This window comes from Falco rusticolus, chromosome 1 (assembly GCF_015220075.1).
Source record: "Falco rusticolus isolate bFalRus1 chromosome 1, bFalRus1.pri, whole genome shotgun sequence".
Taxonomy (NCBI): domain Eukaryota; kingdom Metazoa; phylum Chordata; class Aves; order Falconiformes; family Falconidae; genus Falco; species Falco rusticolus.
In genome coordinates this window covers 112,076,307-112,098,747 of record NC_051187.1, presented here as the reverse complement: position 1 = coordinate 112,098,747, position 22,441 = coordinate 112,076,307, and the positions used below count along the sequence as shown (strand labels likewise).

General features: G+C 39.0%; 1 protein-coding gene across 4 annotated transcripts; it reads right to left on the bottom strand.

Annotated features, from left to right (window-relative positions):
- Window positions 1-1,056: 1,056 nt before the first annotated feature.
- On the bottom strand, window positions 1,057-22,421 carry PRMT9 (protein arginine methyltransferase 9). 4 transcript variants are annotated; one of them, XM_037396458.1, is made up of 14 exons: window positions 22,352-22,421; window positions 21,907-21,954; window positions 21,115-21,327; window positions 20,431-20,579; window positions 18,878-19,114; window positions 18,143-18,310; window positions 16,148-16,250; window positions 14,871-14,977; window positions 10,820-11,012; window positions 7,078-7,261; window positions 4,351-5,062; window positions 2,142-2,295; window positions 1,588-1,710; window positions 1,057-1,371 (listed from the first exon to the last, which is right to left on the bottom strand). In XM_037396458.1, the coding sequence occupies exons 3-14, from the start codon at window positions 21,298-21,300 to the stop codon at window positions 1,156-1,158; spliced, it is 2,532 nt and encodes an 843-aa protein (XP_037252355.1). In that variant the 5' UTR covers window positions 21,301-21,327; window positions 21,907-21,954; window positions 22,352-22,421; the 3' UTR covers window positions 1,057-1,155. The 4 variants fall into 4 exon arrangements, 3 of the variants coding, with proteins under 3 accessions (XP_037252355.1, XP_037252364.1, XP_037252378.1); XM_037396467.1 differs by lacking the exon at window positions 22,352-22,421 and adding an exon at window positions 22,248-22,314; XR_005105641.1 differs by lacking the exons at window positions 1,057-1,371; window positions 1,588-1,710 and adding an exon at window positions 3,449-3,653 and having other exon boundaries at window positions 2,188-2,295.
- Between the last annotated feature and the right edge of the window lie 20 nt (window positions 22,422-22,441).

Below are 22,441 nucleotides of genomic sequence, written 5' to 3'. Positions count from 1 at the left end.
TTTCAATTTGATTTACTGCGACAGTAATTTAAGAGTGTGAATGACACATGAATACAACCATCCTCTTCTTGGAAGAAGGGGATCTTAAGTATAACTAGTATGCAGGTTTGTGCTTTCAGGATGTTAAGGCTTGTTACTGAAAAAGGAAAAGTTCTTGTCTGTGCTTATGAAGAATCAGAATCTACCTTCCTGTGCTTGACTCCAGGTATCTTTATAGCCATGTAATAGCCATGATCTAAAAAGAAACAACATCTGGGGACTTCAGGGCCCACTGTAGCCGCTACTAGAAATAACCCGCTTTCCTGCATGTATACAGGTAAAAAGTGATAGCGGTAGAACTATTAGCTCAAGGATCAGAGCTGCTGGAAGCTAAGTAGCTACTGTGCTTTAGTTCTTCAAAAACCTCACACTGGAGATTTTTTTTTAATACTTGAAGTTGGTGTAATACTTGAAGTTTGGTGTAAAACTTGGGTAAGGTAGAGGGTGGGTTTTGATAGAAAAAGAGCTAGTGAAGTGTCTTGGTTGCTTCTTTCACAGTGTTTCTGGAAACCTACTGAGTTATTTTATTGTTCCTCAGTTATTATGTGTGCACATATTCCTGCATTATTTTATTTTTCTGTGAGAAAACTTATTTTTTCATTGCAGTAGCTTACAGGATCATACCTTTCCATTAAAGATTACTACTGAATTTCTAAAATAATAGGGTAGGTGTCATCAAAAGATTGCTGTCTTCTGGAAACTACAACAATTAGTACTCCACAGCATGACCTTTCAAGTTCATATTATGTTTGAGAAACAAGGACTGTATCCTGAACAGCCACAGCTGTTTCTGGCAGAAGCATCTGGATGCTTTTTTCCTTACTACAGCTGATAGAGCAGTAGGAGCAGACTTCTCTTGCTGCCTTAATTGCTGCAATATGTAGCAACCAGGTTTTTTGCTGTAGTGTAGACAGCACCTTCCCCAACTGCTTGGCAAAGTACCCTTAATAGTGCAAGTTTTAGTCCCTCAGTGGACCTTAAGTATTTACAATTCAAGCAACACAAGAGCCTGCTGGATCAGTAGATAAAATTTAGAATTTAATATAAGTTAACATCTGTGATGTTATGAACAGTCTATATGCAATTAACCATAAATCAGGTTGTACACAACATTCTTCACCGTTTAACTGTAATACTAATGTTGCTTTTATGGTGTTGAACATCAAGCACAAGCTCATCTCCAGCCTGAACTTGGATGGGCTCATCAAGAACAACTGCAGCTTGTTTCCAGTGCGAGGACTCATCAGATGTGTTCAAGCTATGGTCTTCATCTAGATGTATGTGATACCAGAAGGGAATTGCAGTGACTTGGCCAGACTTACAGATATGTACCTAAAAATATTTAAAATATTAAGTCAGTTAACCCTTTTCAAAGAACTAAGAAAATACAGTAGGTTTTTTTTTCCATCATCACCATTTCAATCTACTTCAGATACTTGCAGACAAGTAAATTCTGTATTGAAATTTTCAGCCAAGGTGAGCAATTAACGAGCAGCTCTGCAGAACAGCAGTTAAGTGCACCTCTAACTTTACATATATGCAACTTACCTTCACTTCTCTGCTAGAGCTGTTCAACAGAGGGTTCATGAGATCAAGCCTTAAAAGCTCTGCTGGCTTGCTCAAGGGTAGACACGGTAATGTGGAGAGATCCAAATACACACGAACAGGTACCTAGGAGTATATAACATATTTAGACATCAATAGCCATTAAAAAGTGAAGAGTTAGAAGACTTAATTATAATGCAGAAGATTCTAGTAATTACTGTAATGCCAGCCAAAATGCAAAATACACCCTTCTAATCCCTTCTGAAATGTGACTGTTGGGATACAAAGTGATGAAAGAGGTAGTAACAGCACAGCCACTCCTCTATACAGTAATACTGCATCTTATTACTCAGATGATTCCCCCACCAGTTTTAAAACAAGTATTACCCATTTTAGTTTATCTAGGTCCCTGTCTGGTCACATAAACCTCTCATGCTAAATTGAACAATACAAAACTTGTGAGGTCTTCAGTTTCCTTGCAGTTCACACCAAAACAAAACAGCTAGACAGCTGCAGGGTTTTGAAGTATGTCTGGAAGACACCCACCAACATCATACCTTGAACTGGTTGATAAAAGGGGCTACATTAAACCCAAGAGTTGGTTCTGTTCCTTGAACAGCACTCTCCAGCAACAGAGACTCCGATTCTACAAGCATCCCATACACCAAAACATACTGTGGGAAAATCTTTCCTCCACTGTGAAGTAAACATCTGCAAAATGAGAGAGATTTCACCTCTAAAGCATACCATTCAACAAGAATGAAAGGTCATCAAGTACATTTAAGAAACATTAGTTCCTCCTCTGCAGTCAAGTGCTCAGAAGCATTTGAGTTTGATCCCATTTGGCCAGACAGCTGTATCGTACAAAAAAAAAGAAAATCTGTCAATAGTACTAGGACTAAGTAATCTCTTCTCAGTATCCTTATTGGATACAGTAACACTTGAAGATGGGCTTTATTTATGGCCCCAGCACTTAATACCAGAGGACTTGCAGAAATGCTTAATGAAAGAAAGTCAGGAAGTACATAGTGCTGGGGAGCACTGGCTAAGTAGGCAGCGAAGTCCTGGGTCGAGGCAACCCCCAGAAAATACAGGCTGGGCAGAGAGGGGATTGAGAGCAGCCTTCAGGAGGTGCTGGTGGACAAAAAGCTCAACGTGGCCCAATAATGGTGTGCTTGCAGCCCAGAAAGCCAACCAAAACCTGGGCTGCATCAAAAGAAGTGCAATCAGCATGTCAAAGGAGATTATTCTCCTGCTCTGCTCCACTGTCATGGGACCCCAACTGGAGTGCTGCATTCAGCTCTGAGGCCCCCAACATACAAAGGACATGGAGCTGTTGGAATGAGTCCAGAGGAGGTCCACTGGAGCACCTCTCCTATGAAAATAGGCTGAGACCGTTGGGGTTGTTGGGCCTGGATAAGAGAAGGCTCCAAGGAGACCTTATAGCAGCCTTCCAGTACCTAAAGGGGCTTATAAAAACTTTTTTAGTAGGGCCTGTTGTGATAGGACAAGGGGTAATGGCTTATGACTGAAAGAGGGTAGATGTAGATATTAGGAAGAAATTCTTTACTGTGAGTGTGGCGAGACACTAACAGGTTGCCCAGAGAAGCTGGGCATCCTTGGAAGTGTTCAAGCTGAGGTTGGACGTGGTTTTGAGTGACCTGGTCTAACGGAAAGTGTCCCTGCCTGCAGGGGTGTAGGAACTAGATGATCTTTAAGTCCCTTCCAACCCAAATGATTCTGTGATTCTATGACAGCGACAGGGAAACAAAACCTGATGAGAATTTAAGTTGCCCTTCTTTAAGCGTTTAACCAAAATTGACAGCAATATAGGAGACAGCATTTTTTTTCCTGAAAAAAATACCTGAGCCTTGCTTGGTCTTCTGCTACAGAATATCCCACTGCTGAGAGCAGCAATATAACAGAAACTTTCATTCAGTATGTTATACATCTCCAGTTCACCACAGATTGTTTTAAGTCTCCTTTTCCTACAGCAGGCCTCTTTTCATAGCAATCGGGTAGCTAAGCACTGCACTATTCAATGTATTTTCATGCAAACAGATTTGAGTCTGCAAATGACAAAAGTCAGAGTAATTTCCCATTCGTTCTTAGAGCAAAAAAAAAAGTCATCTAAAGATTTATTAAACACATAGAAAATGTAATGAACATAAATCATCTGGAATATTCTGCCATCACTAAGCATGGAGATGAACAGAGAAGATTCCCTAGCCCCACAAAAGGGGATTGACATTTACTTTTTTTGCTACCCGTTTCCATTATTTCATTTCTCTTTCGCTGCATTCCTTCCCATCCCTCCTGCCGTGGATAACTTCGTTGCTGCCTCCATGGCTGGCCTAACACCATGTGTTTGTCTTTTAGCAGTACCAGTTTGTTCCAACCACAGTTCCGACACATATGTGAATCTGGGTTTTTGTGACCTTGCACTAAAAGAAGCTACCTCAGTTATCACTAAGATGCTGGCTATCCTGGGAACTTCTGACAGAACAAGCAATAAGACCTTCCATTCATATTCTTGCACACAAAACATGAAGTAATATATGAAAGTGAAATCTTGACACTTTTTATAAACTTACATGTATACAATGATCACGCTCATAACACTCTGTAAGGTTCAATCTAGTCAAAAACCATGCTTTTCCTGCTCTACAGAACCAACATGACAGTAATTCTGTAGTTAGAAGTATTTTTAGAAGTTTTCAGGTAATTTCAGATTCCTAGGAATACTTTTGCCCGTTTATACAGTACCTGGATATTGCAGCCTTTTCCATCACCTCCTGCTGGATTAAACCTGATGTCTCTATAACATCCAAAATAATAATACTCCACAACTTGTCTGATTTGGGTCTCTGTAACACCACACTTTCATCTTCTAAGTGGCTGAGCCAAAACTCTAATGTTTCCTTAGGGAAATGGTTAGCTTCTGAAATTACATTAAGTGCTGCCTGATGCTGTTCTTTCTCAACAGAACTGTAGGTTCTAACTGGTCCAAGTTTGCCAGCTATAATTGGCAGGATGGAGAAGCCTTCAGACACATCCAAAATGTACAAAGGATCAGAAGCCACATCTAGAAAGCTCTTGTTTTGATTCTCTTGGAGGTTCATCCCACTGCCATGTCCATCGACATCCATTGACTGCAAGTCCTTACTTGGATTTAACGACAGCAGCACTTTGCCCATAGCAGCTTTAAAGCATTCATGGTATGGTATGTTGTTCAGCAGGGCTATTTCTGTGGATTCCAATACACATACTTGACCGTTGCCATCCTGTTCGCTAGTTGTTTGAAGACCAGCCAGAGCATTACATAATTCAGCCTCATTGCCCAAACTCTGTGTGTCATCTCTGTCACTGAAATCCATCTCACACTCTGAAGTCAAAGAGGAAATTTTCTGGATCTTCAAGTAGCAGTCTTGGCAGCAAACTTCCATCATCACAGTATCTCCAGTCTTCACAGAATAATCTTGGCAAAACATCACAAAAAAAGTCACATCAGTTACTTTACTGAAAACAGCAACGAAGCAGACATACAGTACTTAAAAAAAAAAAAACAAACAACCCCACAACACCCCCATTATCTCATTTTCTCCTTAGTTGTTACTTGTGTGTATGAAAAAATTGCTTGTCTGTAGCCCACAAGCTGAAACCTGCGATTGTGCATTAAAATTCACCTTAAAACTGTCCCACACTAGGCAAACTCCATTTATACTCAAAATAAGCCTCTTCATGATAAATAAACACTACTTTAAGTGTTCTGTTAACAGCAGAACAGAAAAAAAAAAAGGACATACTAGTAAAGAAATCGCTTTTGTTTTAAAATGCTAAATATTAAATATTTACACTTTAATACCTCCAGAGGAAGGTAAATTTGTAGTTACATGGAAAACAACAGCTATGGTTTAGAAAGGGTAATTTATTCAAAATAAATTTTACTGGAGTATTTACAGTGTACAGGTCAAGGTGGTCTTCAGACACTCTCTATGTATGCTAAGAAAGTAAATCCACTGATACAGACCAGAATTTCAAAATAAAAAATGCTGTAGTTTGACAACCATTTCTATCAATAGCAATGTAGTCTGTATCTCCCCTCTACACTTTCAGCTGAACCTGTCCGTGGCACAGCTGCCCCTACTGTCTATCGATACTAAATTAGGAGCAGCTGTGGACTAACCTGAGGGTAGAGAGGCCTTACAGAGAGATCTGGATAGACTAGAGAGCAGGGCAACTAGCAACCGCATGAAATTTCACAAGAGTGAGCACCAGATTCCCCACCTAGGACGAGTTAATCCTGGTTATACGTACCATTTGGAGGGTGAGAGGCTGGAAAGCAGCCCCACAGAAAGAGACCTGGGGGTCTGGGTGAATGGCAAACTGAGTATGAGTCAACAGTGTATCCTGACAGCAAAAAGGGCCATCTGTGTCCTGGACAGCATCAAGCACAGCCCGGCTAGCCAGTCAACGGAGGCAACTGTCCCACTCCACACTGCACTGGTGTGGCCCTACCTCTGGTACTGTGTGCAGGTTTGGACACCTCAATATGAGAAGGACATCAAACTGTGAAGAGTATGTCCACAGAAGGATGACCAAGATGGTAAAACTCTTTGAGGGCAAGACTCATAAGGAGCAGCTGAGGTCACTTCATTTGTTCAGCTTGGAGAAGGCTGAGGGGTGACCTCATCACAGCCTACAACTTCCTCAGAGTGGGGGCAACGGAAAGGGATGGTACAAAGCTGCATCGGGGAAATTCAGACTGGACCTTAGGAAAAGGTTGTTTACTGAGGGTGGGCAGTCACTGGACCAGAATTCCCAAGGAAGTGATCACAGCACCAAGCACAGCAACAATGCTCTTAATCACATGCTTTAGTTTTAGGTAGTCCCACAAGGAGTAGGGAGTTTGGACTCAACGATACTTACGGGCTCCTTCCACCTCAAGATATTCTAAGATTCTAAAACAGGACAATGGAAAATGGATAGATGAAGAGTAGAGGCTGCTGGAAATGACACTGCCACGGTGTGTGCGGAACAGTACTGGAGTCCAAAATGGGGGTGAGTGGTATGTGGGAATGTTTAGTTTTGTGGCAGCAGCAGCTAGAAATTCCTACATCACCTCCCCCACTTCCTTTTTGCAAGTTGTATCTTGACTAGGTAGAGCCAGTCAGTAGCCCCACTTTTTGGAGTTGCTCCACAATGCATTTAATTCAGTTTAGAAACCCCCCCCCCAACTTAAGGAAAAGCGTTGTCCCTGATTCTAAGCAGATCCCTTATCTACTTCATAACAGAGTCCCATGAACAAGCCTCAATGCAGGGACTGTGGACTACAGATCCAGAAACACAATTGGGAGCCATCTCACAGCTACCTGCTATTGAACTTCTAATCGTATTTGCTGCCACTTCCTAATCTCTGAAATAACCTAACTAGCTCAAAATCAAAATAAAACCAAGCTAATATACCACAACAAGAAAATCCACAGGACATACCAAGGAGGCCCTGCACAGGATAGACTGCCTGTTCCCAACATGTTTCCTCACTGGGACTTGTAGACAGAGCATGCTCATCATCGAGCTGTAATACAAACCACACCACAACAGCATCTAGTATTCCTCCTTCAGTGACCGGCAGACTGAGCTTCCAGGGCTTTCTAGATGCAAGGCTTTTCAGTTCCTGACCAGAATAGAAAGAGGGGAAAAAAAATAATTGTGTAACAGTTTCTTTCCATAAATAATGATAAAAAAAATTATACAAAGTTACCCAAATTTCTGCACCTATCCATAAGGACACCCAACAGAAACCTGAAATTAACAAGCCACTACAATACCTATTATCATTAGTACTCACTAGCACATGGACTTGTGTTCCCACATGCAAATGCAATTACCCATATGACCAACCTGCATCCATCAGCCATTAAAACAACCATGCCTACATCTAAGAACATACACTGAAAACTGCAAGAAAGGCTTTAGACTGGCAAGGCTTGTCATATGAGAAGTAATAAAAACTGAGCCAGTCTTTTGGGCTAGATTCAGGCCAATGCTTAGGCATATCCTTCACTTAAAACCTGTGTTAAATCAATTCTAGAAATACTGTATGTAAGCACTAAATTTGCTCAAACAGAGGCTCAGCAAAATCATTACAAAACCAAAGTCACACATCATTGACGATATTTTCTCTGCTACCTGGGCTATAGGCTTTGTGCAAAATATCAGGCACAGAGTATTTCACTACTGATAAGAACTAAGATCTCTCCTGAAGACATCAGGTTATAAATTCTCCAATTAGACAATTCTGGCATAAAACAATTAAAAGGAGGTCAAGCACTAGGGACCAAAGATTGTCTCAGTCACAACCATTCTGCTTAGTAACAGCATTCCTAGGCATTTATCAGCTTCCAGATCTGCTTATGTAAACATTCATCCTCTCTAAGTTTTGAGCCACAGGGCAAAGGAACAGTTCCACCCTAAGAACGTGGGTAGCTCTCGCATAATGCATTTTTTTATTTTTCCCTCTTCATTCTCATTTGGTATTCTCCAACAGCTGGTCTACCCCTCTTCTCACAATTGAAAGGTAGCTGAACAATGTATGTGTTAAAATTACTGGATGCTAACAAAGTTCATAATAAGATCTCACTGCTCTTCAATCAAAAGTGCTTTGCTGTTAACTATTTTTTGTACATCCTCAACTGGAGCGAAGAGTAAATTGAAGCTTTGCTGGCAACAACCCCCTTGAAGCAAGGCCGTTAAGAGCACAAGTATGCATCTGTTTCTCAGTTTCTGGGAAGTTATAGCTGTTTAGAAGTGTATTTGATATTAAAAATATTCTTCCTAATTACTCTGTAAAAGCAGCAGGCCCAAGGTTCTCATCCACTGGTTCTAGTAACTAACATTACATCCCTATCTTGTGGCCCACAGCACTTAAAAACACACTTGAAGGCAGTTATTTCAGTCTTCCCTGCTCTCTACCATGCTGCTTATGCCACATTTATTCTTCACATTTGTCCACTGCATAAACCTGTTTCTATTATTTATGACAATTACGGACTCAAAGAGCTCTAGCATATTAGGAAGGCAATTTATCAACTAATGTAGTTAAAGAGACAGCAAAGAAAATAAAGCAATGATGCAGGAATAGGCAGTAAAAACCCAAAATCATGCTATGCCACACATATCCTCTGAATGTGAAAAAGGTAACTTGCATTAAGAAAAAGTAAACGGGACTACAAATAGAAGGAAAAACTACAGAAAAACTACAGTTCCCGAATTTCTTATGTCTTGATCCAGAATTTCTCAAATATTCCATACAGTAGCTTCCCATGAGAAATAGAATCTGTAATTGTTGGCAAAAGCACAGTTCCCTTAGGGCCTAAAAGGGAGACTGAGCTTTAATTATTGGCTGCTGAGGTAAACACTCACTTCCACTCCCAGTGGCACTGATCTGCTGCCAACAAACATGCATACAGGTAGTACCTGGCTAGATGCAATGTCTGCAGCCTGTAATTATAGCCACATTTTGTTCCCCTGCCTGGGAGGAACTGAACTGCTGCTCCTAATATTAGCAGTAATAAAGTAATCAGCACAACTCAACTGCTTTTTTTTCTTTTAATTTTGACTTGCTATAATTATTTCTGATCAGTACTGATGTCTTTGAAGACTCCTATTTAAGAAACACTGTTGTACCATATTTTATGTCTGTTCCTCAGTTCTGTCATTTTAGTTCTGGATAGTTAGTACAAGAAGAATAGATATAACATGCCTCTCATTCTTTGAAATACAAATTTAGAAAATAGGTCTTTGAAATCACTTAACTAGTGCTAAATGACTTATCTGGATTTCAATCTTTAGTAGGTAATTCTCCTAGTGTTTGTAAGTATAAGATTTATTTTATTCCAACAGGAGCACAGATAATTCTTTTTTCTTTTTTAGCTGCACTGATTGAACATTCGGGTGTTGTCATAACAAAAGTAAATAAATAAAGTTCCACAAAAAAACCTAGACTGAAAGTAACCTACCAGTATCTAGAACTGCCGTATTTGCGCAGTGACAAAGTAACAACAAACCAATGCTTCCACATAAACTAACTGCATTCCTTCCCTTTACTTATGGTATCTTCCCATTTCATGACAGGAACACTACATTAGTCTAATTGAAACTTCGAAAGGAGCAGTTCTGAAACACAGTATAAAAGGAACACTTTAAAATTATCTTTACATGTATGCCAACAGGCAGATGCTTAAGAATAGGCATGTCTCAGATGAGCGTAATAGTTTGTTATTGATGCTAGAAGCAGAAGTAACACCAGGTGACACCGAGATCACCCCCAGTAATATACTGAAGAGCTTTGTCTTATTTCATTTTTTATCTCAGGGTATCAGACAAGCCAACTAGGAAAAGCTATTGATTCAGAAACACTGCAATTCCTGGCCAGCAGTCGCCAAGAGTAATTTCATTTATACAACAGAATCTATTTTAAGCTCTGACTCAATGCTAACTCCTCACCACAGGTCAATGAGCAAAAAAAAAACCAAAGATCAGATATATCATCTTTTTAGTGTGCTCAGCTGCAAGTGGCCGAGGTTCTTGCCTTACAGTTCAGGCCTATTTAGTACACACATACAAATGTATTTTGTGCAAGATACACAAAATAATGCTACCATATTTTAGAATGCCATATAACAGAAATATCTTAAGATACCAAAAGGAGCTGAAGGGTGGAATCAAAATGGTTGAATAGGACAAGATAATTTCTTCATCTCACTTCTCTTTTACACTTACCCATCAACACTTAGACATTTTTACGCCAGATGTAAAATAAATCCTTTTTCTTTTGTCTTTAATAGCCATTTGAAGGCTCTGAATTTGAGGAATAAACTAAAGTCAGCTCCACAACTACATAAATCATTTAAGAGGGTCTATTGCATTCTTCCTCCTCCTCCCTGTACTGAGGCTGGCAGTTGTTTCATCCTATAGTGAGCTAGTTTAGCTCCCTAAACTACAACAAACAACCCCACCGCTCCCACCCTTCAAAAACTCATAGACTATCATATGATCACACCAGCACACAACCAGACAAGCATCAAAACCACCAGAGGATTTCAGTGCAGCCCTGCCAACTTTGCTTTTGTGAACTGTTCTGAAATTGAACCCAGAAAGCAAGAAAGATATGGGAGACTCATTATTTATAAATAGACTACTTATAAAGGACATTAAAAAAAAAAATCATTACCTGCAGATTGTTGAAATCTACTGTCATTATTTGACAGGGTTCTGTCAGAGGTACGTAACCTCCAGGAATACGACTGAGCTTCTCAGTGGTGTAAGGTTCAACAGTTTCCTCTGAACCAGCAGAAGTGTATGTTGGACTAAAGAACTGCACTGAATTCGACAAGCACACACCAGCAACTTCTTGCATTCCCACTCTAGGGGTAAAGAAAAAAAGGGAAGAAATGAAACTTCAAATAATTTGACAAAAAAACCCAAAGGAAATTCTTCCCAGGCTTGCTGAATACTTTTAAACTATCAGAGTGTAAGAATAGAACAACTGAAAAAAAAAAAATAGCAAAACAATTCTGGGAGGGTGGTTTGTTATGTTCAGAGCAGCCCTAAAGCATTGAAAATGCACATCACTCTCAAGAATCAGAACTGAATACTGCCACTAAACTGAGAAGCCCACTACGTCCTTTGTCAAAGGCCACAGACTTTTTGCCACCTTAAGCACAACTCACTGAGTCCTGACAGAGCACTAGAAAGAATAATATACCCTGTGATAATACAAACAAATAAAGCTTGCTTCTGCATTAGACAGATAATGAAGGTGTTTCAGGTGAACAGGATAGTCAAAGATAGATACACTACAGGAAAATGCGTTTTTGGAGTCTCTTTGACATAAAACTTTCATTTTGCAGTACCTCTATATACTTATCCAACACAATCTATGCAGAGTAAGGCACTTTTCATAGTTACGTAGCTGCAAAGAAAATCCCAGCATTGACTTCTTGTGGAAAAGGCTTTGAACATTCAAAATAGACACATTCTCTCTTGTGAGAGAGATTATCAATTAGGTTTCCAGAAACAACATTATATGAAAATCTTCAAAGAAGAAAAAATGCTTTAACTGCTTTAAAACAATTACTTGAATGCTGTCCATGTCAGGTTTGAGGACTTAAGATATATTCTCATTTTCAAAGTACAAATCAGAAAGTTAAATGAGACTAATCTTGCACAAGCTACAGTAGATTATTCTGAAGAAGTACATTTGACTGTGAAGAAGCCAGTCCTTCCCATTTCAGTGACAGCTATCAAACAGATCTACATTCTTATAGTGAGATCTAGCACTCAAAAGTTCAAATGTAAACTAATTATATTTCTATTTCTAGAACTATTTTTAATTCTGAATCATTTTCTCAGGAACCTGCTGTCCCTCCCTACAGCTAAGTATGCCTAGACAAACTGTGTGACAATATTTTCATCAGATACAGTCATCTCCTTGAAGCTCCCAATCACAGAACCAAGTAAGCTACTTTTTGTCATAACCTGGCTTCTTAGGCAAATATATTTTGACCATTGTACGTAGCTAAAACACAAAAAAAATAATCTAACTCCATCTTTGGAGCAGATTGGCTAGCAATATAAGTGTATGTGATGTATAGCAAGCACAAAGCAGCAAGTCCTTCACAATAAACACTAGAAAATACACCATTACCAACAATTACAATCCTCTCACCTGCTCAGAGAAGTAACTTAGATATTTCAACAACACGCATGAGAATGTACTCTTCTTCATTTGGAACTGAATCCATGTATTATTTTAAAATAAATACTACAACTAAAATGGAACAGCAGCTGTACGAAGCCTGTATTGTGGAAGAGGTCAGCAAGTTGTTATTATTCATTATCATGAATCTTTCTGGCTTCAACGCACACACACAGATGTAGAGCCACTTTATTGCCTCTCTTTCTGGGGCCTAACTGACTAAAAATTAAACATTAAAAAAAGACCCCTGAAACCTGCAATTCTTACAGTCACTTAAATTAGTAAATTATCATTTTGAATAAAATATGTCAGAATATGGGTTTAAATATAGATGCACTAATGGAGCAGACCTATGTTCTCTTAGAATACTGTCTTACTGTTATATATAACTCTTGAAAGACATGCAGTTCAAACTTGAAAAACAGTATGTAGTATACTCTAGGATCTTAAAGAGTTTTGTGGAAGTCTAGATTTATTCTTAGTAGGAATCAAGTCTGCTTACAGATTTGTCAGTTCATTTGTCCTTCTGAAAGTAAACACATTTCATATGGATGCAGAACAATCACTTCAAAGATAGAGCAATGACTTCAGGAAAAAGTAAAGCTAACCATAAAAAAACCCCACCAAACAACATAATACCACAACAGAGTTTGGTCCTACAGTCCTTCTAGGGAAGATGAGCAATGGGTATAAGCAGCACTAGCTATAGTAAAGAAGCATCACAATTATCACTAAAACATCAAGTAACGAAGCTACAATAAGGGGTAAACCAGCACAAAACTTTTTGTCACATGCACCAGAAGAAGAATTATAAGTAAACTGGTATGATTTATCTAAATTCCACTACATCCTTGGAAAAAAAATAATCCTAAAAACAAGCAGAGCACATGAAATGAAGCGTTAACTTAAAACTGCTAAAACAAAGGGTCAGAATACAAGGCAGAAGATCAGACACAGGTAACTGTGATATGCAAGACTGGAGGAAAAGGCAATTCCCTTCCTCAGCAAGATGAATCAGTGTTTGATGACAGATTAAAGCACAATTTTAAATATATTCAGGGAAGAAACCCCACAGGTATTCACAGATTTCTGGGCTCTACATCTACTTACTTATAACCTCTCAAAAAACAACTTAAATAATGAGGAAAAGCTCAAAGAAAAGTTGCATTAATTGTACAAGACAAACTACTAAATCATTAAAAAAGCATGAGAAGAGAGTACTTTCACAATGCTATTTCATTAGGCATCCTGCTCAAAAAAACATATCCAAGCCCCAAAGTTTTGCTGTAGATCTTGAAAACACTGAAGGAAACATGGACACATGTCCATCAGAATAATTCAAAGAGATCTGAATCGTTTAAATATGAGAATAAGCAAGTGTTTTACATAAATCTTAACAGTACTTGTTGAAATAGACTTAAGACAGGTATTCTTACCGGAGCAAAAAGGAATCTCAAACTATAAAGGCAGAAAATTTAGAAGTGATATTCTTCTTCCTAGAGCATAGAATTAATTTGTGGCAATCATTTCAGTCCTGCTAGCCACCTGACCTTAAGCTGCACTATTAGAATAAATCGTTAATTCAACAATCCAAAGTTAACCACACATTAACTTTCATCCTGTTTCCATTTTGTAAGGAACAGTCAATACAATGTTTCAAGGCAAAAACCTATCTTCTGATTAACGAATAATTAAATTCTCCTAGAAAAATAGTTCTTCTATGACTATTTACTATGGGAACTTCTGTCTCTTTCTGGCCATTGTCCAGCTCTGCATTAGAAAAATCACTGATGCAGCCTGGCTATTTTTCATCCAGTACACTGAAGCTCCTGTAAAAGTTAGTGTTTTCTTTTATTTGCAGTTAAGATTAATCCTAAACAAAATACACCAAATCCAAACCTCTCAGACAGAGACTGTCTCCATAAAGGGATGCTGTTCTAGAAGACAAGAACAAAAACGAGTATGAAAGTAATTGATACAGAGTCAGAAGTGGTCTCAGCAAAGAAACCCTACTGTATGCTAGTTCAGAATTAGGCAAGGCACATATTCAGAAGGACAATGTTAGGTGGAGTTATTAACACTTAGGCTTTACAAAATCCTGTCCTCATCTTTTAAAAGGGTAAAATCCAGCAGCAAGGTATGGAGCAGATCATAAAAAATACAAAATAAGGATAAAGGCCACATGTCAATCTAAGAATCTCCAATAGAAAAATTGAGAAATAATTTTACTATTAAGGAATTAAATTTCTTTAGTATGTGATAGAGGCATGTAATTCTGCATAACTGAAAATCAAGAGTTTCTGATTAAGTGATCCAAAATGTCTGAACCACAAAACTGGGGTGGAGGGTGGGGGAGCCTGGAAAAGTGGTGGGGAGGGCAAGAGCAGAAATCTGTTTAGTGAAACAGATAACCAACCATTCAAAAAATAAAGCGACAGTAAATGAAAAGTCCTCAATTTAAGCCACTGGTTTCTCTTCCCAAGTAACAAATATGGGTTCAAACTGTGCTGGAGTTTAAACATACCTGTGATGCCTACGTATCTCTTTGCACTCCACTGCCATCCCAAATATCGTAGCACTTGCAGGAATAACTCTGCCATAGTCTCCAGTATGGACATCTCGATTTTTAGGCTGTGAAATCATGAACAACAACATGCAGTGAGACAGTAACCTATTTCTATCGTTACTGCAAAGCCTAGGTTACATATTAATGAGCTATTCAGGATTAAAGTGAAAACATCAGTGAGTTCTTAGTGACTAGTATAGCCCGGTCTTTGTCATTCCAGTTAACCATTAAAGGAGTTTCTTAAATACTGCACTTTAATATATCCATGCATCAGCTTTACTTTTCAGTCTACTACTTCCTCTATGTAACTCTAAAAGTGTTTTTTAATTTGTATTCGGTTAGAATACACTGTAACATTCGAGGGCCTTTCCTTTATGCGTCATTCCTATACTTAACACTAGAGGTCATCAGTTTCAGTCCAATACAATACAAAAGGTTTCAGCCAGATAAGACTTCTTTTTTTAAATTAACTGGAATCAAGGCCACATCAAAGTAAGAGCAAAGTCCTTCTATTTCCTAAGACCTAACAGAGGTTAACCTATATAAGACTCCCTGTCATATTACTTTGCTTAATGTATGCTAAAATACAAAATACATGAAGTAAAATCACAGATCCAGTAGAATTGTTCAGTCTTCTAAAAAAACGTTTAAAGTTGGCAAAAATAAATGAAGAGCATAAGAACATGGCATATTTATCAGATAACAGTTGACTACTCCTTAGTGTTAAGATGAGAAATAATTTTACCGTAACTCAGTATTTCCTGCTTAGACTGGCATGACTTTCTGCTGCTAGTTGGGTATCTCAAAATGACAGAGTTGCAATCAAGCTTGCAGGAAAACAGTGCCTTTAAAACACCCACAAACCCTTTTGGTGTCACTTACAAAGGTAGTGGGGAAAAACAGGGGAGTATGTGTGGAAAAAAGGAATGAATTGTGATCAAGAGCGTATGATGTAGGAGTGTATGATGTAAGGTTACATCAGGGAAACATGCATTGCAAGTACCTGTCTACTCAGAACACGAAGTCACAGAAGTATGCCTTATGCAGCTGTCTCATTGCCTTTCACTAAATCAAATTCATCCAACATACCCAGATCACTCATTTAAAAAATTTAAATTGGTAGGAAAATTAGAAGATAGTTATTCCTCATTCACATATGTCTGTGAGTACACACGCATGCACTAATACATATCAAACAAAACAGGAAACCTGTTTATACATACCACAGCACCTACCTTTGGTTCTAAAAGTAGATGTTCCCAAGCGTGTATCAAGCTCTCCACAATTCCTTCTCCAAATAATCCAGCATCAACCGTTTCTGTGACTACCAAGGAAACTCTAAATAAGAAAAAGAACACCGTGAAATAGAATGTATAACACACACTCCTGTTAACATTCTTTCTTCTAAAGAAAAAAAACCCACCATACCAATGTAAGCTCAAACTGAAATTTTTACCAGTGCTCTGAAGTTTCAATACAGATGGGCAATTTAATTCTTCCAGCAGATGACACATTTTGAATTGTTGGTAGAAGTTACTCAAGACGCAGATAAAAGAGAATAAATATTGATCAAGAGTTTGCCATAAAGCTTCTTGTTCAACATTTTATAAATAAATTGTGTGGGAAGTATCTAGCCAAAACAGGAAGATGTTTCAGCCTGGGCATACAGCCAATAATACTGCAAAATACATGGTTTGTCTGAATTTTATGCAAGAGTATGTATCCATGTGTGTCTGTGTGTATTCAAAAGGAATTAAAAAAAAACCCACCCCAGAACTATAATCAAAGCACAGTAAAATTACTATGCAGACTAATGGACCCTACAATGTTAAATTCCTTTGGATTTAACCCAAAAAACACACAGCATAAGAGAAGCCATTTCCAGAACAGTAACAATTCATTCCTGACACGTGACATACAGTAACTCATCATATACAATTAGGAGGACACATATGACCAGTTACTGTAGCTCAGCTGCCACAACTAGACACGGCTGGACTGGCATGCTAAACCATGGGAGCTTCATCATTTCAGATTATAAACCTGTACCATCACCAGATACCATTTAATAAAGTAGTAGTTAAGAGTGAAATGGATTATTTCCTTCCCATGTTTAATCTGCATCCCAAGTAGCAGTGAGGTGAAGTGATAAACCAGTCCATTGCATATACCAAAACAAAAGTCCCCTCAGATTTTGTGTGCGCTAAAAATTCCAGAGCCTCCTGAAAAACCTCTGCTGAATGGGATAGCAAGCAAGGAGAAGCAGGGTAGCATAAAAAGCCTCCATCACATATACTGAAAGCTGTCATGCTGATCAAATTCCAGTTTGCCAAGAGCAATTCCAAGCTGCTGATTTGTCACAGTAGCTCTTCCTGTGCTTTAGAAGATGTTATTGAATACTTGAAAAATAAGCTACTTCATTTTCCAAAGCCCACAGATCTCTGCTATACAAGCAGGTGAGCAGATGCGTATATACAAACAAAAAGCTCAGTCCAAACCTATTCCCACAGGACAAATTGCAATACCCTTCCACTGAATTTTACTCCACTATCTAAAGCCACGCTCTAGGCTCTCTATCACATCAGAAGCCCTATGGATCCCTCCCATGGCAGGGTGCTGACATTGACAGCTAGAGTCAGCCCAGCCACCAGGAACCCATGCACACCAGGTAGCACCTTCTCACCTGCAAACACAGTAGCACTCCTTAAGGGGCAGAGAGGAGGGGAGGTTTTCCCTCACTCCCTGATCAGAAGAGGCAGTCAATCTGCAATTTCCAATCTCTCTGACAAATGCAGAAGTTGACATGGTGTTGCAGCGGTCTGGTATGTCCCAGAAAGTGCTCCTTTGCAGGCCCTATTACATCCTATTCGTGGGCCACAGAAGTGAGCCACAAGTTGTTAGGTATGAAAGTGTGTTAAAATCACTTTCATGATGTAGTAACCTAATTTCTCTTTTCCTATTGCTGCAATATAATTTTATATGCCCCAAAGCTCCCATCATCAAAGATGTAAATGCCTTCATTTATGACACTGCTGATCTACCAGTGTGATGTAAAGAGCATGTTATCATTTTGCACTGCTCTATAAAAACAAAACATACGGAGAACCTCCTCACGTTATAGGTAGTATCCCAGGCAAAGTTATTTCCTATTTAAATCACAGGGTATTTTCTATTTTCTTGAAATTAAGAGCAAATTAAAAATAGTATCGCAACAGAACGCAACAACGTACCTTTCAGGTATGTGCTTTGGGATTTCTATATCAAGTGACTTCAGATGCAAAAGTTTGATCTCTCTTTCCATGTCATTTGCTGCCACCACGTCACAGGCAAGTTCATACATGGTTTTTGATAATTCACAGGCATAGACAGAAGATGCTCCTGCCTTTTTTGCAAACATACTGAAAAACAAGAATCAGATCAGAGGTTTTCCCTTCAGTTTCAATCATTTTGGGTAAAGCATGACAAGATACTGAGTTTTAAGTTCTATTTCCATGTCTGCTTCATATTTCTAAAGAAAACAGTTCAAGTCTAAAAATCATCATTAAGTGAACTAATTTCTGCAGTATCAGTGTTCACACAGGAGAAATTTATATCCTCTTGGTACACTATCACAAAAAAACCCCCAAACCCTAGCATAAGAATACTCCTCCAGCTATGCTAAATCCACCCAGTACTTAAAAGACAGGACACATGACATTGCAACTCCAAAACCAACATGAATAATTGTTTATATAGCAGTTACTGGCACAAAAAGCATCTGCAACAAGTAATAAAAAAAGGGTTCAAAAAATACGACCAAACACTAACCTCTAAACTCACTGACTTCTGAAAGCTTTGTTTTCTTCCTTAAGTTTTGTCTCAATAAAGTCATGAAAGTAAACTATTTTTTTCACTAGCAACCAAATTTTGTTAGACAACCAGTATGTTTCTATTAAGTTCATATTAAACATGCACTTATGACACACCTCAAAATTCCAGTTCCTGTTCCTATATCAAGGACAGATTTGCACCCTGAGCAGACAGCATTCTCAATTGCTTTCAGGTAAGTAAGGTTCCTCTTGGTATCGTTGAGCATGATGAAATGCCAGCGTTCCACAAGCCAGTTTGCAACGCGGTAAAAATTCTCCTTTGCATCAGCAAAGTCTGGGTTAAGCTTCACTGCTTTATGAAAGTATCCAGCTGCTTCATCTCTAAAGCCCATTCTATTAGTAAAAATGACAAATAGGAAGCATGCATTCAGCTGCCAAGTACCTATAAATATCCGCAGGTCTGTAAAGAGGTCTTATATCAATTAAAAGACAGCGGAAATATTTTGCATTAGTTAGAAAGATTGTCTTTAAAAACATTAATATTACCTTATGAAAAAGAATGATTTACAGCTCTATATCAAATCACTTTAAAATACAAAGGTAATTGAAAAATACCATTGTGTGCACCAGTCTTCATCCACTACATCCTTTCACAAACCAGAACAGGTTTTACAAGAACCTGCTGCAACAATATGACAGCCACAACTCTGCAATCCATTCTCACAGATTTTTCAGCAGAGAGAATGCTACAAACCCCAAAACCACTTCAACGTATTTAACTGGAACATACTGTAAACCAACCCAATTCTGTGTTGCCAGCGCTTGCATTAAGTGGCAATTCTGAAAGTGAATTGTGAACTAGAAGTAAGTTTTTATGATACCTATAGCATATTCTCAAATCACACCAAAAATTGATGAAATGCAAGAAACACATACATTTTAATACAATGCTAAGAGAGTTGTTCCTAAAAACAAAAAAGCCAAACTAATCACAAAAGCAAACCTAATTAAAAATATCTGGATCCACGAGCTACGATTTCAACCTTAAATTTCCAGTCTTATAAGAATTTTAAGACTGGAACTGAAATTAGAACCCTGAGCAAAGCACCATGTTTTGCATTGTTTGGAGAAAGCAGGAAAAGAAGGCTTTACACTAATAAATATAAGCATAAGCTCAGACTATTTAAAAAGAGCCCTACACAGTACAGTATACATGACCAGCTTCTTCACTTCAAAGGTCTGTTACACATGATCTCAAGAAGGACCCGAATTAAAAGACAGTATTCAAAGGCAGTAGTTCTCAGACATCTAACAGGAAAAAAAGGAGGAACTCCGAAAATTGTACATTTACCACAATAGTTAACACAACTTTGGTGTGTTTTGGGTTGGGTTTTTTTTGGGTTTTTTTCAGTAATTCCTTAATAAATTGTAAGAAAATATTTGGAGGCAGTGCATTTACTTTTAAGTTTTTACTTTAGTAAGACTTTTTTTTTTTGGCCTTTGCTGTGACTATCAACATTTATTTTAGCATTGACTGCTTTAAGCTGACAAGCAGATTTGTAGTTCAACAGTACATACTATACAGCATTAGGTATATGCTTGCATTTACTTTTTTTAAGCACATTTTATGTGCTCTACTGAACTGGGACTTATTAACATACAATACCAAATGCGAACCTTACAAAAACTGAATATACGTTACTACAAACCTGAAAAGATGTTCTCCCATACTATTACATATCACTTCATCATTTGGATACAGTTCAAGTGCTTGTTCGTAACAGTTAAACAGATCTTGAATCCGTGCCAGAGAATCTAGCTCTTCTGCCCATTTAAAAAGAGTAAACTGAAACGTTTCCTAGAAAATAAAATGCATACCACTGAGTTGCTGGTAGTAGGGAACCGAGCCCTGAAAACCAAAGTAGGGAACTGAGCCCTGAAAACTTCTAGAGTTATCCTGACATGCAAGTGAACACCCTCACTTCCCTAAGCAGCAGCATACAATTATTTGCTGTCATCCCAAGTTAGATGATTCACTTGAAGAAGCAGAAATAAGCTCTCAGATATCCACACAGACAGTATCATCACCCAGTGTATACAAGAGCCTGCATGTATATTAATGCATGCAATATTACAAGCCAATACTAACAAGGCCCTATTTTTATTAAACTTACTTGACACACAGACTAAAAGAAAGTCTATCAATTCCCTTATCATAGGCACACAGATCTTATTAAACAAGTTACTGGCCATCTCCATTATTACCATTTTCGGCTTTGAAGACTGAATAGGAAAATCAGTTACACAGAACAAATCACAAGCACAAAATGTCACAAAGCCTCAAGAGGAATACAGTAAATAAAATTGTTTCAAGCAATTCAAACAGTACTTACCTTGACACTAGTTTTTAACTCAGGAGCTAGATTTAGTACTAGCAGATAATGTGCATATGCAGTTCCAAAATCCTGGTCCTCCAGGCAATGCTGAGCACTCTGCAAAGACCTGGAAACCAACTCCCGTCTGCCAGCTTCCCGACCACCTCTGTGGTTACAATGAAATTTAGCGTTGGAGTTGGGCATTCTGAGGGGTGTAAATACTTGCTCTTCCTAAAAAAAAAACCCAACATAATACGTATTTATAATCAAAAAATGTATACTATAGACCAGAAAGGTTGCGCAAAAAGCTGACAGATTAAACGTTTTGATTTTAGCTGGCATTAGTAAAAACACCCTCCCTCAAAATTCTAAGCATTCAAAAACATGCTCATCCTTATGCCACCGATAATTCCAGGAACTTTAAAGTCAGTGTTCACCATTCAAGTCAAGCACACATCACATTTATGTTTGACCAAGTCCTGGAAACAGGTTACACTTCACTTTTTAAAATTTAAAATTTCTATAATACATATTTCAGCACGTCTCTGACCAAACAGTTTTACACACTTAAAGTTCATGCACTCCCAAGTTTCATAATCAACCAGTAAATCTGCATGTTAAAGCTTTTTTGCTTCAACACTGCTACTTTCATAAAGCAAACACTCCCAGAAAAAAAGACCTAACAAGCTCACGGTTTATTGTACACATGGCAACATGACTGTTTTTCCCCTTAAGAAAACGTCAGTTATCAGAACGGACATGCACGCTTTTATAACCGCCATGGTTACCACTTTAACTTTCAATGCTTACGTAAGAGGGCCCAACGCCGCCTTCAGGACTTGCAGATGTATCCTAGAGCTGAAGAAAGCAAAGGTTACACGGTGAGGGCCTACAAGAAACACAGCACCACCACAAACAGGCGCTTCCCGCCCCTTCCCCCCCCCCCTTTTTTTTTCTTAAAAAAACCACCAAACATCGCCCATGCCTCAAGTGAGCACCAGTAACGCACACACGGGCACGCAAAGCCATGGGCAGCCGTACCAGCCCGCACGGCCCTATGGATCTGCGGGCCCGGGGGTACAGGAAGGCGGAGGGCGCCGGCCCCCACCGGCACGCCTCGCAGGCCGCGCTACCGCCAGGCACTGCCCCACCCGCGGGGCGAGACTCAGGGCCACTGCCCAGGCGCAGGGAAAGCAGCGGAGCAGGATGACGGAGGGGTTCCCCTGCGGCCGGGCCAGCCCGCCGGGGCCATCACCTGCTCCGCACGGAACGGCGCTCCCGCGCTCCCGGCCGCCGCCATCTTAGTGTCGGGCAGGTGTCATCACGCATGCGCAGAGGGCGCGAG

What these genes read in the sequence shown, in the direction of transcription:
- PRMT9 (XM_037396458.1), bottom strand. Translation starts at nt 21,300, where the DNA reads ATGCCCAACTCCAACGCTAAATTTCATTGTAACCACAGAGGTGGTCGG. An exon ending in ATGGGAGAACATCTTTTCAG is followed by an intron (nt 19,115 to 20,430) that starts GTTTGTAGTAAC and finishes TTTTACTAATAG; the next exon opens with AATGGGCTTTAGAGATGAAG. An exon ending in CTTTTATCAACCAGTTCAAG is followed by an intron (nt 1,711 to 2,141) that starts GTATGATGTTGG and finishes ATATACTCCTAG; the next exon opens with GTACCTGTTCGTGTGTATTT.